This window comes from Eulemur rufifrons, chromosome 3 (genome assembly GCF_041146395.1).
Source record: "Eulemur rufifrons isolate Redbay chromosome 3, OSU_ERuf_1, whole genome shotgun sequence".
Taxonomy (NCBI): Eukaryota; Metazoa; Chordata; class Mammalia; order Primates; family Lemuridae; genus Eulemur; species Eulemur rufifrons.
Genome location: NC_090985.1, coordinates 11188418 through 11203192, shown reverse-complemented (window position 1 = coordinate 11203192; position 14775 = coordinate 11188418). Strand labels below are relative to the sequence as shown.

Genomic DNA, 14775 nt, shown 5'->3' with positions numbered 1-14775 from the left:
ATCAAACAATCCAAATGTTCATCAACTGGTGACTGAGTAAGTATGCAATGAGGTATCATACCCACTAAAAGAGAACAATTACTGATAGGCTCTGACATGGATGAATCTCAAAAAATTATGCTAAGTGAAAGAAGTCAGAAACAAAAGCCTACATGTTAGGATTCTGCTTACATAACATTTCTAGAAAAGACAAATCTCTAGAGACAAAAGCTGAGCAGCGGCTGCCTAAGGTTAGAGGTACAAGAGATTAACTTCAAACAGGCATAAGGGAATTTTGGGGGGTGAGGGAAATGTTATAAAACTGGATTATGGCGATGGTAGCACAACTCTGTAAATCTACTAAAAAATAATAAATACAACAGTGCACTTTATAGTACGTAAATTATCTCAATAAAGCTATTTTAAAAAACATTAAATGATACATAGGGCAAGAAACCATAACTACGTCGTTCTTCAGGCTGTCCAAAGTGCCCGGTTCAGTGCACAGCACACAGTAGATACTCACATCCTTTCTGAATTAAAAAAAAAAAAAAAAAAAGATAATGGAGCATCTACCTGTCAATTGGACAACAACAACTATTGACTAAATTGCTGCATTCAATTATTAATTGAACACTGCAAGCCAGGCGCTATTCTAGGCAACGTGAGCCAGTCATGAATCACGCGAAGATCCCTGGTATTTTCACACGCATAATCTAAGGACGTGAGACAAATGAGAAAATAAATGAAAAAAAGAGGTGTTATACTAAATTAAAAAAAACCAGAGAAGGAATGATAATAAAAAGCATAGTCTAATAGGCTACTTTAGGTTAGGTAGTCTAAGAAGACCTCTGAAAGGAGGTGGTCACACAGGCAGGGGCAGAAATATTAAAGTGGGTAGCCATGTGCAGATAAGGAGAAACAACATCCCAGGCAGGAAAGCACAGTCACGGCTTGGCATGTCTAAGGGACAGAAAGAAGACCAGAATAGCAGATGCATAATGAATGACAGAGAAAATGGTATGAGATAGATCAGAGTATCGTCAAGGGGCCAGACTGAGTATGGTCTTTCAAATTAGAGTAATGAATTTAGATTGCATTCCAAGTATCACTGAACACCACCAGATAATTTTAACTTTTATGAAATGTGCATATTATCTCTCCCATAAAAATCTTTTCAATAAAGACATTTCACAGTTCTTTAATAAGTTAAGATTTGAATAAGACCTAAGGATGATGCTCCTGTTATCAAAGATTTGGATTTAAGATGTTTTTTAATGCTTGTTAGATTGTATACCTTGTATACTTCATTTCAATTATATCCATTGCCTTGCAACAACAGTGAGAAGGTCTGATGGTTCCTATTTAACACTTAACTAATTGCATTAGTGATTGAATTAGCATTAACTAATTCAAACTTTTGACAGACAATATGCTTTCCTCCTTAACACACTGATTTTTCTGCCTCCTATCATTTATAGTGAAACACTTTACTACTGTTGTCCCTGCCTCTGTTTAATGATTTGCTTTCCCCAAACCAGGCCATCTGTTTGTTTTCCCTAAGGTCTATTAAGAAAGTTAAAAAGCATTGGCATTTCAGACATTCTAGCATCTTTTGAAATACATAGTAAGGAGCTTACTTCTCCGGCATAATAAAGTGCAGCAAGGACCAGAGCTCTTTGAGGGAATTCTGAAGAGGGGTCCCCGTAATCAGGAGCCTATGGTTGGACTTGAAATCAATCAGAGTTTTATACAATAAAGAGTCATCATTCTTCAACCGATGGGCTTCATCCACTCCCAGAAAGGCCCAGTTAATACTGCCCAGCACAGTCTAAAGTAAAAACAAAACAGAACGAGCCACCAGGTCAGAAGGGATCCCAAAGGTGCTTTCAAGTGTTAATTATCTCTGTTACAAATACCATCACAAAGGTATACATAGACACATTTATTCTTCACTGACTTAATATATATTAGGACTCTTCTGTTTATTCTGCTAGTTGCCAAATTAGTGTCTATTTAAAAGACTACATCATCATCTAAAAGTATACCCAGGCCTCTTACACCAGGTATTCCTGCATGCCCCAGAGCAAGAACACAAAAATTGGTATGCTGGGCAGAAACAAAACAAAACCAAAAACCACATGATGTGTATTCTCCCCTTCATTAAGATCCTGCTCCTGCCTATTCTCCACCCCAGCCCTGAAGCACAGAAATATCAAGAGACACCAAATTGAACTTGTGTGCACTTATTATCAATGGGACCTACCTACCTATATTTCTTAGTAATGGAAGAAAGGAGATACTTTTAAAGAGCTTCATTTTCTGTCCTCCTCACAGAGACCATTCACATCATCTGTTCTGGAGAAATGCCTTAACAACAATATGATGGGAAATACCTGAGATGGCATACAAGCCCAGTTTCCAATAGCTGACTATAATCTCAGGTAAGTTACTGGCCTCGATACCCTTCCATTCTGTTTAATTCAACTGGACTACTAGGTGACCTAAGGTCCCCTTCAACTCTAAGGTTCTGTTTTCTATTTGTAACCTTAATATTCTTTGAGGAATTTTTTGGTTGTTCATTTGCTTGCTTTTTTAAATAACGAAAGAAAAATAACATGGCAGGTGGGAGGTATAGACTCTACCATTTGGATAAGTCACACTGGACAAGATTTAGCCTTTTAGCTACCAATTACATACCTTATCTTTTAAGAGGATCTCGTATGTTGTTATAAGTGCATTAAACTTCAGCCTTTTGGTCTGGGAATGAATCCATTCATACTCCCGTATCTATAAGAGAAAATGGCAATTAAGACACAATTTCTACTTCTACCTTTCTATATAAGTCTTGTAATAGATGCAATAGAAACATGCCAAATAAAAAAATAAATCTGATTAGAATTTAATGAATACCTCATATGTTCTATTAAATAAATTGACCTAAGCAACCAAAGTATGTGTTTAAGAGTTAGAATTAAAACACAGACCACTGAGCAGCAAAATCTTTATTGCCAGAAATCAAAGAAATTGGCTCCCAGAGACACATGTGACCAAGAAAATGAGTTTTGTCAGCAATAAAGTCATTTCACCACTCTGGTGACCTGAACTAAACTAGAGATCTCCCAGATCCCTAGAAATTTCTTAAAAAGATGTAATTTGTTTACCTGTTGAATAGAAAAATTCATTTGTTAACAAGTAAAACAAATTCCAACCTCTAGCTCAGTAAGAAAGTTAATCACAGACGAGAGAAATGTGTCCAAAAAAAAGGAAACGGAGGCTTACAGGATAAAAATATAATTCAATAATATCAGTGTAAAGGAACACAAAAACTAACATATTCATACTGAAGTACAACCAGACACTCAGCAAGCACAAAGGCTCATGACAAAGCTCTTGCAGTTTAGTTGTCAAGTTAGGTACTGGAGAACAGGACACTGAGTGCTTGCAGGTGATCGCCACCAAGTGGGGAAAAAAGAACAAAGAAAAGGAGTGTTGGAGACTACAAAGAAAATTTCCATGACTGCACAATTTTTCTGAGTTCACTTGCTTTATCTGCCTTCACTTTTGGAAGCATGTTTTAAACTCTTTTTTTTTTTTTCCTCTAATGGTTAACAAGTGAATCAACAAGGCTAAGAACTATTACATACTTAGAAACTCAAAATGAGGGCAATGAAATCTGCCAGGGTTTCAGATAGCCAATGATGGCAGTATTTAATAAAAATAAATTTAAATTAGCATGAAAATATGATTACAACATATATCTAATATTTGAAGATTCCTGATGGTTTGCTCTTATTAAGAGCAATTTCCAAGAAACAGTTCACATACAGTGGTAAGAGAACAAAGCTCCAGACCAGATAAACCAGTGTCCCAAACCCAGCTCTGCAACATTCTAGCTGACCCAGGGACAGGTGTTAGACTCCCTGGGACAATTTCTTCATCAGTCAGTTGGCAAGAATACCATCAACTTTGAAGACTACCATAAGTATAACAGGTAATATACATAAACATCCACACAATGTCTGGCATATAGTAGGTGCTTTATAGAAAAGTTAGTCTGTAACAAGAAAAGATTTGCTAAACAAAGATAAACCTAAGTCACTGTGTTCAAATTCATGATGCCCAAATGAAGTTTGGTAACACGCAAATAATTTTCATTTCTGCAGCCCTAAAATGGCTTGTTTTCCTTTACTTTAAATTCCTTTCTTAAAAAGTTATGTAACCTGCTTTAAGAGATTGGGAAATAAATTCTAAGGATTTAATCATTTTCAGTAGTATCTCTCTGCTCAAGTAGCAAAAATAGTATTAATGTTACACAAAGTATTAACTCTATCATCTAATACTATATAGTCTTAGAAGTATAAAGGACAGAGAGGAGAAAAAATACTGCAATCCACCTAACAGAGATTCCCATTCATACACTGCTGTTGCTTTTCTTTAAATAGTAAATATATGTTTCTTAAAAAATACCTGAGTTGCATTTTTGTACACACAAATCTAATATTGGAGATATGGCACAGTGTGAGAATAGTAATTTTACTAAAGACTTTACTAATAATTCAACTAAAGGCTTTAAGTCAATTTCCAAGTTACATTTATAACACAGATTCTAACCCAACTCATTGTTTACACACCGTATTTCTGCTCATCAGGTCACCTATGTAAACCACTACGTTAATCTCTGGTGCCCAGATTTCAAACTCCCTCTGCCATGAGGTGAGGGTGGATAAAGGGACGACTATAAGAAAGGGGCCATACAGCTGGTGTTGGTGGAACAGGTAGGAGAGGAATGATATGGTCTGGATGGTCTTTCCAAGGCCCATTTCATCAGCAAGGATTACACTGTTACTTCTGCAGAAAGAAAGAAAAAACAAAACAAAACAAAAAATCATTAGTTCACCAAAAACCAGTATGTGCACAAATAGCAATGACACCAATGCTTCATGGCAACAGCCAAGCAAGGCATCATTCACGAGCCTCAAATGTATTTCCTCTCATCTGCAATTACTTAAGCCTCTTACATCAGAAAGAAAGTAGAAGCCATAAATAGCAGAACAAGTAATCAAAGCTTGGATTACTACGACAGCCTACTAACAACATGTTCTTTACCTTAATGCAGGCGTTTTACATTATCTTCCATAGGCTACTCCTAATAATTAGAGAAGGGAGGTTTTATTAAAGGTGCAGACAAGCACATAACCTTGAGATCAATCAATAGAGAAAGCACAGGCAAACAAACTGACCATATCCACCGCTAGTAAGCCCTATAGCCTGCCCAGTCACATACCTTTGCTCAAATTACCCTTCGATCCCACTGCATGCCACTACATTGTTTAACGCTATATACACTATTCCCTAGACCTAGCATAGGTGCATAGGGATTGTTTTAAATACACTACAACCTGAAGCACGGAGAGGCTACAGATCAGATTTCTGGACCCCACCCTAGAACTACTTGAATGAGAGTATGTGGCAAAAGGCTCAGGATTCTGTATTTTCAACAAGCACCTTTGGAGATTCTGATGCAAGTGTTCCTTGGACCACAGTTTGAGAAACAATACTCTAGGAAACGGGCTGGATTTTAACAGGATATTAATAGGAGAGGACTGTCCAGATGTAAGAAAAATATTGAAGAAATGACCAGAGTTAGGAAAATATATTTGGGAAATAGAAAACAGCCAATTTTATGGCTGGGAATCTTACTGTCTCATCTGATACCTTGTTTAGATTTCAAGATAGTTGTAGCTTTATCCTGGTTTTACAGATGTAAAACTTTCAAGAGATTTACCAACTTTCCTAGAATAGTTTCTCTAAAGGAAATTTGATGCTTTTACAAGTCATTATGATTAAGATGACTGATATAGGCTCAGCTTTGTGTGAAAACCTAGGTAATGAGTAGTGCTCTTCATATTACTTTAGTTCTATGGTATATTTGCATTTAGAATATTTTAACATAGTACATTTAGAATGATTGCCTTTTTTAGTTCTGTGTGTGTGTGTGTGTGTGTGTGTGTAAAACACCAATTAAGAACACCGGTTTCATTCTGGCCGGGCGCGGTGGCTCACGCCTGTAATCCTAGCACTCTGGGAGGCCGAGGCGGGTGGATCGCTCGAGGTCAGGAGTTCGAGACCAGCCTGAGCAAGAGTGAGACCCCGTCTCTACTAAAAATAGAAAGAAATTATATGGACAACTAAAATATATATATACAAAAAATTAGCCGGGCATGGTGGCGCATGCCTGTAGTCCCAGCTACTCGGGAGGCTGAGGCAGGAGGATCGCTTGAGCCCAGGAGTTTGAGGTTGCTGTGAGCTAGGCTGAAGCCACGGCACTCACTCTAGCCCGGGCAACAGAGTGAGACTCTGTCTCAAAAAAAAAAAAAAAAAAAAAAAAAAAGAACACCGGTTTCATTCTGCATAAGCATTATACAGTGTATATATAACAGTCTGTAAAAGATTGTGATGATTGTCATTAAATTTTAGCTACATTCACCTAATATTATTGAACTGTCACCTTAACAATGTTAAGCATCTAGACTAAAAGCCAAAATATAATTATTGCTGCCTTTCTAAAACCCAAAATGTAGTTCTGTATTAAACCGAAATGTACACTAGCCCAGTTAATGGTACTTACTGAGGTATAGCATAGCTGCTTAGTTGTAATTGAGATTTTCTAGTCAATGCTTAATGGAAACTTCTTTCTTATAAAAGATGCCAGTATCACTTTCTGAGAAATGAATTGCTATATATTTAATGTAAACATTCTTATACTAAACAGGATAAACTTTTGACTCCTTTTTCTCATTTGTACATTAAGTGGGATAATATTTAGGCAGTTGAATTTTAACATTATGTAACCTAGCTACTTTGGGACGGTCTTAACATGTTTTACTGGTAATTTGCTCCATTTCCGCATTCCTCCCTGCAAACAAAATGACAGTGACACTTTATCCTTATTTTTTTCTTCTTTTTGGTTTATGTCTAGTCTATCTTAATTAAATATGTGTAAGTTAAGAAAAGAAAATAGCCCGTTTGGCAGGAAATTAGGAACACATGTACGACATAACGTTGCAAACATTATTAAAAGATTCATTATTAGGCCGGACGCAGTGGCTCACGTCTGTAATCCTAGCATTCTGGGAGGCCGAGGCGGGAGTATCACTTGAGTTCAGGAGTTCGAGACCAGCCTGAGCAAGAGCGAGACCCCGTCTCTACTAAAAAATAGAAAGAAATTAACCCGACAACTACAAATATATAGAAACAAATTAGCCAGGCATGGTGGCACATGCCTATAGTCCCAGCTACTCGGGAGGCTGAGGCAGTAAGATTGCTTGAGCCCAGGAGTTTGAGGTTGCTGTGAGCTAGGCTGATGCCATAGCACTCTAGCCCGGGCAACAGAGCAAGACTCTGTCTCAAAAAAAAAAAAAAAAAAAAAAGATTCATTATTAAAAGCCACTGAAGGTTTGGACATATATAAATACATGCTCAGTGAGCCAGAGAAAACTAAACGTAATATATAAGGTAAAGGCAACCTAAGTGATTAGAAAAACAGAACATTTAATTCACCAAAACGAGAGAAAAAAATTTAAAAATACATTCCGTGTTCCACAGAATGGCTAGTTTGAGGGGAAAAGTCCAGCAAAGAACAAAGCAGACCACTTTAAGGGAAGGGAGAATGAAAAGTCATACCTCTATAAATCTCAGATATACCTAATTTTTTGTACAGTTTAGACACAGTAATTTCCTTCTCATTTCTCTCACCTTTCACACTATTGAGGAGGAAGCAGAGTTTGGTTTCTACATGATTTCCTCTCTCTAGCAAACTGCCACTATCTACATATAAAGACTAAAGTAGATTTGAATTGGTTCACCTGTTTTTCTGAAACCAGATCAAAACAGCACATTACTTAATGTAACATGTCTGTGACCAGGGCATAACAGCTGTGCTTGGGCTCTTTTAAGTTAATTTTTATTTCTTCGCTTTAAAGTAAAAAAAAAAAAAAAAAAAGCCAGCTAAGGACAGTACAAGGAAACTGTGTGACTTTAGACAAGGTACAAGGTACATGGCACCTTTGCTCCTAAGAAACAGCTCTCAACTATAAAATGATAGGGTTAAATTATACAATTTCTTAAAGTTCATCTAAGCTTTTTAACTTACTTTTAGAAGTTAAGGTCCCACTATCCTCTGAAAGGAAAATCATTTCAAGCAATTTAGAATAGTTGTATCAGGCCTATGTTCTCAGTCATACAAAATGAAGTTTCTCAAGATATTTAACTTTCATAATTGAATATTAAATATTTTATTAGATTTTACAGTACAAAGAGTAGTAGATGGTTCACTTGGGAAACACGCATTGTAAATGTACCTCTATAGCTAGAAACTGTCTTTTTGGCATTGAAAAAAAATCCGTGTTTTTATTTTTAGAGAGTATTTTAATTCTGAAATGAAGATTTTTGCTTTACTATAAAACACTGAAGAAATTAAGAGTTTGCATGTAGGGAAAGGAATCTGTAGGTGGGAATTAAAGGTACTTTTCACACTGTATGTTCGGTGAGGACAGTGAAATCATGTCTGAGTTCGTTGTTAAATTCTCAAGGCCTAGATGGGTCCCTGGCATTTAGCAATTATGAACTGCTTGAATTTGTGACTGAATTTGGAAAATGAAGTGTGTAAGTACTGCCCAAAAGTACCTTTACACCTCAAGAGCTACCATTGTCTCATCTCTCTCTCTCTCTTTTTTTATTTCCCCAAATTAAGGAGTAAGGATACTTTCACAGGTTCAACCATCAGAGACCTTCCACTACTCAGGACAGCCTATACAGGGTGGGAAATCACACTCTACAGCAATACCACAGCAAGTTAAGCTAAAGGTTTCCCTGGCCTAGAAAGAAAGCACATGCAAAAAAGATATTTTCTTCTAAGAATAACTAACTCCTTCCTCATTAAAAATTTGGGCAAATTAACTTGCTATTTACTCTCATGAGTAACATATTATGATACAGGTTTCTGGCAGTGACAAATTACCCCCAAAATATTGAAATATCAAAGTACTCTTTACTTCAGAATAAAATGGTATTACACATACAAAAACTCCCAAGAGGGGCTTCTCTCAATCACATGATTTTATTTCTGTAGTATAAAGTACGAAGAAGTAATTCTTCGCATCTAACAATAAAGAAGCCAAAAACAGTAAAGAAAATGTCAAACATATTTTTCTACCTACTTGCACCAGGAATGAGCAAGCCAGTTGAGACCTTCTAGCTGATAATCTCGGAGCTCCAGATTCTCCCCTCCTAAATATGTTGGCTGTTTCTTTAAAGCTACAAATCGTGGTCTCTGCTTCAGGGCCTGATAAACAAAAATTGACAAAGCCCAGGTCTGAGAAAATTTTCTTCCTGCTCCTATGTTAAAATGCTAGCCACAATTTACATACCCTGCACCAAAGTATAAAAATTTAAATTGCACATATAAACCACCACCTCCATGCACCATTTTCTTCATGGTCATATTATATTCCTAAAGCCAGAGTTCATCCTAAAATAAAATACTTTTTAGTTAACTTCCTCCTTTCCTGAAATAAGTTTGTGAACATCATTAAGTAGCACTTTATTTTTGTATCTTTTCTACAGTATGGGAGTAAGAGTCTCCTATTCTCAGAGTTACCTTTACCTTATTCTAAACACTACAAAACAATTCCTCTGCAAAAATCTGTCATATGCTAACTGCAGCAGAACTTTACCAAAATGGGATTTGTACAAATTCTGAAACACAGCCCACCTACCTTAAACCCCCAATTGTGAGAGTTTGGTTTTCTGAAGGGAAGGTCTTCACCTCCAAAGGTTTGAAGAATAGCATTTTAGTAAGGCCAAGTGTCTGTGGTTTGCACAAAAGGTGGATTCTGTGGCCAAATCAGTTTGGGACACAATGGATCAAAAAGTTATACAAATTTCTTTACTCATGACTTTTCAAAGTCTAAGATGTGTGTCTGTAGTGTGAATTTCTAGGAGAAATTCATTCGGAAATGGATCCCAAAGTCATTTGGCCACAGAAGTCCTTTTACAGGGAGCATTTCTCTGAAGGTTAGTGCTCTGTAGAGTCTATTATGAGAAGCATAATCCTAATAAGAGTATTTGACAAGGTTATTGATGGTTTCAGCACTCCTGTGAGGGTACCTGGCAGTGAACAGAATCTCACTCCTCACTGTCACCCTCCAGAAACCAGCCATCCATCTACTCCTACCAAACCTACCCCATAATTGTTCTTCTATCCAATCCTTCTACACCACTGCTACTTAGAGCTTGTCCTCTCACTAATTCTTCATTCATGGACTTCTATGACATCTTATTGGCTGGACCTTCTGGCTTTAATAATTACTCTAGAGTTTCTTACACACTGCCATTAGATGAAGCTTTCTAAATAAAATACTGTTTTCATCCTGCTGCTATTCTATCCCATAAGGTAGAGTCAAAATAACCTTCAAGGTAGCCAAGACACACTTTGACCTCAATGCACTCACCATCATCTCCCTTTTCCACCACTGGGGTCTGAAAGTTCTCCTATTGCACTAAAAGAATCTTTCTCTTGATGCCTTTCCCAGGAGGCCAGTACCCTGGGCCCCCTCTTGTCTGTCTATCCAGCAGAACCGATACATCCTTGAAGGGCCAGGGGCAGTGCAAGCACCACAACTTGTTCTTAAAACCCCTTAAATGAACACTGGAGCACAGACATTTCTACCTGTGTACTTCTCTGACTACATGTTCTCTATCACACTTGTGTGACCTGCAGTTACACAGTACTTTTCACAGACAAAATTTTGGTGCTATTAACTTGAACATCAACTTCTCAGTGACAGAGCCCATGTCTGATATATACTTTTATTAATTTGAAGACCCAAGCATGGCACTTTCCAGATGGAATAAATTCTAAGGAAAAGCATTTGTACAGCCAATCTACCAAATAAGCTTATATATTTAGTTTCTAACTTAGAAGTCAAAGACACTCTCCCTTTACCTGTCACTTCTTTTTTAAAATGCCTAAATCCTTCAAGTATTCTCCACAATAGGTCTATTTCTAATTCTGTAAATTATAAGATTAAAGAAGTCAGCAAAGCCACTATACAATTCATCTCCTATTGTTTTCTTTAATGTCACATTTAAATCATCCTTGTCAACTTCAAAATAGGAATCATCATTTACTTTTGTAATATTTTCTCTTCTCAATATCTATGTGACAAACCCTTTGTATGAATATATCTTTACCCTGAAAAACCAAAAGCCAACAACACCACACCTTGCATTCTCTTGTAGGGATGGTTTTTGAGTTGTTCCTACTGTGGAAGCTATCGATGCAGTTCTGAAATTTCTTTCCAATCAGGGCTTCATCTTCCCAGCTACACTCTGAATAGGGCAGTCCCATCCATTTGCAAAGATATTCAGGTTCATTTGAAGGTGCCGGCTTCCGACTATGAGCTATTTTGTATACAGAAATTTACAGATCAGCAACTGTCAATTAAAGATGGGAAGTGATGTTCTGTTTTATGCATAACCAATGAAATACTAGGTGGTAAAACTAAATAATTTGCAAAACATGAACTGCTCTTAAATGCTAAACATTTATACATGAGATCTCTTGCTTACCTGGAAAATCTGTTTGACCCAATGTAGATTTACTTGTCTTCACAGCTAAACAAATGCAAAAAGTAAGACAGAAAAGTTACAACTATAATCAAAAAAAAAGAGAGAGATTTTAGGTTCTATGAATAAGAATACATATATGTTCTACCATCTCACATCTTAAAAGAATAAATCATTCTCAGGCTAGCACCCTGATTCTCTGTTCCCCTTAATGAAACTCCCTCAAAGAGCTGTTTATACTCACTACTCACCTCCTTCTGTCTTGAACCCACCCCACTCTGGCCTATACCCCCATCACTCCACGGATCCCTTCACCAGTGCCATTCCTGTTGCCAAATTTTCAAGGACCAAGTCCCAGTCCTCATGGTCCTTTGACTAACAGCAATCCCTCCTTCTCGGCCATGTGAATCATCTGGCTTCCAGTAGCCCACTCTCTCTCAGCTCTCCTATCTCACTGGCTGTTCCTTCTCAGTCTCCTCTGCTGGCTTCTGACTCCCAAAAGCTGGAAAGCTCTCAGACTTCCTCTTCTCACCATGTAAACTCTATTTCTGATGATCTCGTAAAATTTGAGGCATTAAATACTACCTATACACTGATAAATTCCCAAATACACATCTCCAGCCTAGACTGAGTTCTAAGCTACAGGCTAACATATGCTCCAGACGTCACAATACTGTCCACTTAGATGACCAAGAAATATATCAAACTTAGAAATATCAAACAAAGCGCTTGGTTTCCACTACAAAAATCAGCTCTTCCTTTCATCTTTCCATTTCAGTAAATAATCTCTCTCTTCTCCTATAAGCTCAAGCCAAAAACCTTTACATTATCCTTAACACCTCTTTCTCTCATCCTCCACATCCAAATTTACCAGCATATCTTGCAAGCTTTTGCTTCAAAATAAATCTAGGCATCAGCCTCCACTCAAAAAGTAATGCATGTTTTAATTTATATTACTCCCAAAAGCAAAAGCCATTATTCCTTGAGCTCAAACATGGCTAAAATAAGTTTCCATGTACTTACCTATTACTCTTTCTACTATCTGATACTGTTTAATCAACTCTGAGGCCAGCTCCTGTTGGCAGTTGAAATATTCCACATCTTCAGGAGAAACTTTCCCTAACCTGGATGAAAGATAGATAGAAAAAGTAAATCCTAATTAGAATTTGGGGATCTATACACAACGTATCAAGGCAAAAGTCAATGGTGAAAAAGAAAACCTATTTTTAACTTCTACCTGTCCCTTTAGTAATCTTTACTAGTAATTAGGCCAGAGATTTTACAAAAAAAAAAAATACTTTTAGAAAACACTAAAAACCTTAGACTCAGAAAGGTTTACCAGTTGTTTGCCCGTCTAATGTGTTATACCTAAGAGGAAACCTAAAAGTACCTATTTCATGTGATAAATTCACATATCTAAACAGATCAGGAAAATAAAACTATCTTCCAGATTTAAAAAATAAATACCTTTTCTCATAAATGTATGAGTTTATGTATCAAGATTGATTTATGATGCTTTTGGAAAACTAGTTATTCTTAATACCAGAAATCTTTAAAAGGAAAGCAACAGCAACTTGTTATTAGATATTATTGTATTTCAGAGGATTTCAAATTCCTAATTACTTTATAAACCTATTCCTCTATCTTAGTGGTACATATTTTTGGTTTTGAGTCAAAGGAAAAATATATAATTTACTAAAGTAGCACATTTTGCATAGTAGTAAAACCAGAATTAGAACCATTTGTCCACATTCCGGAAAGAAAAATTACCTGATCACATTGCACTGACAGGTATGTCTTCAGGTTGAACCTGATATCTCATTACTCAGTTTAACTTTGTTTGCACTATAGGACCACGTATTTCTCATGTGCAACCTAATGCATGCAAAGTGTAAGTAAACTAAAAACACAACGGACTATAACGGTTTCAGAAGTTATCTAATCATTTCCTTCATATCATTTTTGCAAATTGTGTAAAACCAAGATTGATTTTAAACGTATCAAAACGTAGAGAATTCCAGAATATTAACTCTTCACATTTAAGTGATCCCAGCCTACCCAGGGGAAAATAGTAAGGTGTTTAAGAAATGCACTCTGGGGTCAGGCCTCCAGAATTCAAATCCTGGGTCCCCTTGGAGAGATGGGTCCACTATTCCCATCTATAAAACAGGGTAACAACAGTACAAATCTCATGCATTTATTCTGAAGATTAAAGAGATAATGTGTGGAAAATGCTCAATGAGCTACTTAGTATTATTAACTCTAAAGACTTGGTAACCACACACAAAAATATATAGTCTTCAAGTCACAATTCTATAAAAGAGAATTATAGATGGCTTCATGTTCAGATGATCAAGGCAAAAACTCTGAGATCCTAGACAGCCGTGTTCTCCATGCATTATTTAAAAACCATCCCTTCCCTCAGGCAAAATATATTTTTTTAATACATGATGGAAAATGTACCATTGCTTGATTTCATCCTCTTTCTTCTTAAAATTCTCTAGTTTTTTTAGGCCTTTTACTTTCTGTTGCTGTAAGGATTCTTCACTCTCCCAAGTGCTGTGAATGTAAGACCAACCCTTCCACTTGATGAGGTATTGGATTTCACCTTCATCCTTTTCAGTGTCAAAGTCACCACTAGGGTCTCCATTAGCTTCAACTGCATATACAGTAGTAGAAGCTCCAGTGGCTGTAAAAGGATTAAATTAAACTTTAAACAGAGTATATTAAACGAGACATTGAAAAGCTTCCCAAGTAAGCAATTCTCTAAAGAGTCTCTTTTTGGATGAAGTACCAAAATCCTTTACTTGAAATAAGCAGAAACTCATAAATACTCATTCGATCAATAATTTCAAATATTTTTAAAATGTAAACCCAATTTTTATTGTATTCCAAAATTTGCAGGTGAAATCAAAGCAATTCCTTCTCCAAACAAAATAAAAATAAAGCAGCAACATCCTTTTGTTATGGTCCCTTACTAACTCAGAAAACAACTCCTTCTGTCCAGGAATAAGACTAGAAAATCAAAATATACTCTCCCCCAACAAATGTCCCCTCGCCCAAAGCTCCTTATTATAACTCTCTTGACTTCAGGTGAAGCCAGAATAAGAAAACAAAGAAAGACAAAGGAAAAGGAATTAAGCATTATGTTGATATTCCCTTTAT

The 14775-nt window shown here is 36.6% G+C and overlaps 1 protein-coding gene across 1 annotated transcript in view; it reads right to left on the bottom strand.

Annotated features, from left to right (window-relative positions):
* CHD2 (chromodomain helicase DNA binding protein 2) overlaps positions 1-14775 on the bottom strand; it is a 119805-nt gene that overhangs the window by 65189 nt on the left and 39841 nt on the right. Inside the window, exons 9-16 of the mRNA XM_069466638.1 lie at positions 14074-14299; positions 12634-12734; positions 11614-11658; positions 11267-11445; positions 9201-9325; positions 4614-4830; positions 2680-2769; positions 1620-1810 (exon numbers count right to left, since the gene is read on the bottom strand). Coding sequence (XP_069322739.1) covers positions 1620-1810; positions 2680-2769; positions 4614-4830; positions 9201-9325; positions 11267-11445; positions 11614-11658; positions 12634-12734; positions 14074-14299 — 1174 coding nt within the window. The remainder of the gene's footprint in view (positions 1-1619; positions 1811-2679; positions 2770-4613; positions 4831-9200; positions 9326-11266; positions 11446-11613; positions 11659-12633; positions 12735-14073; positions 14300-14775) is intronic.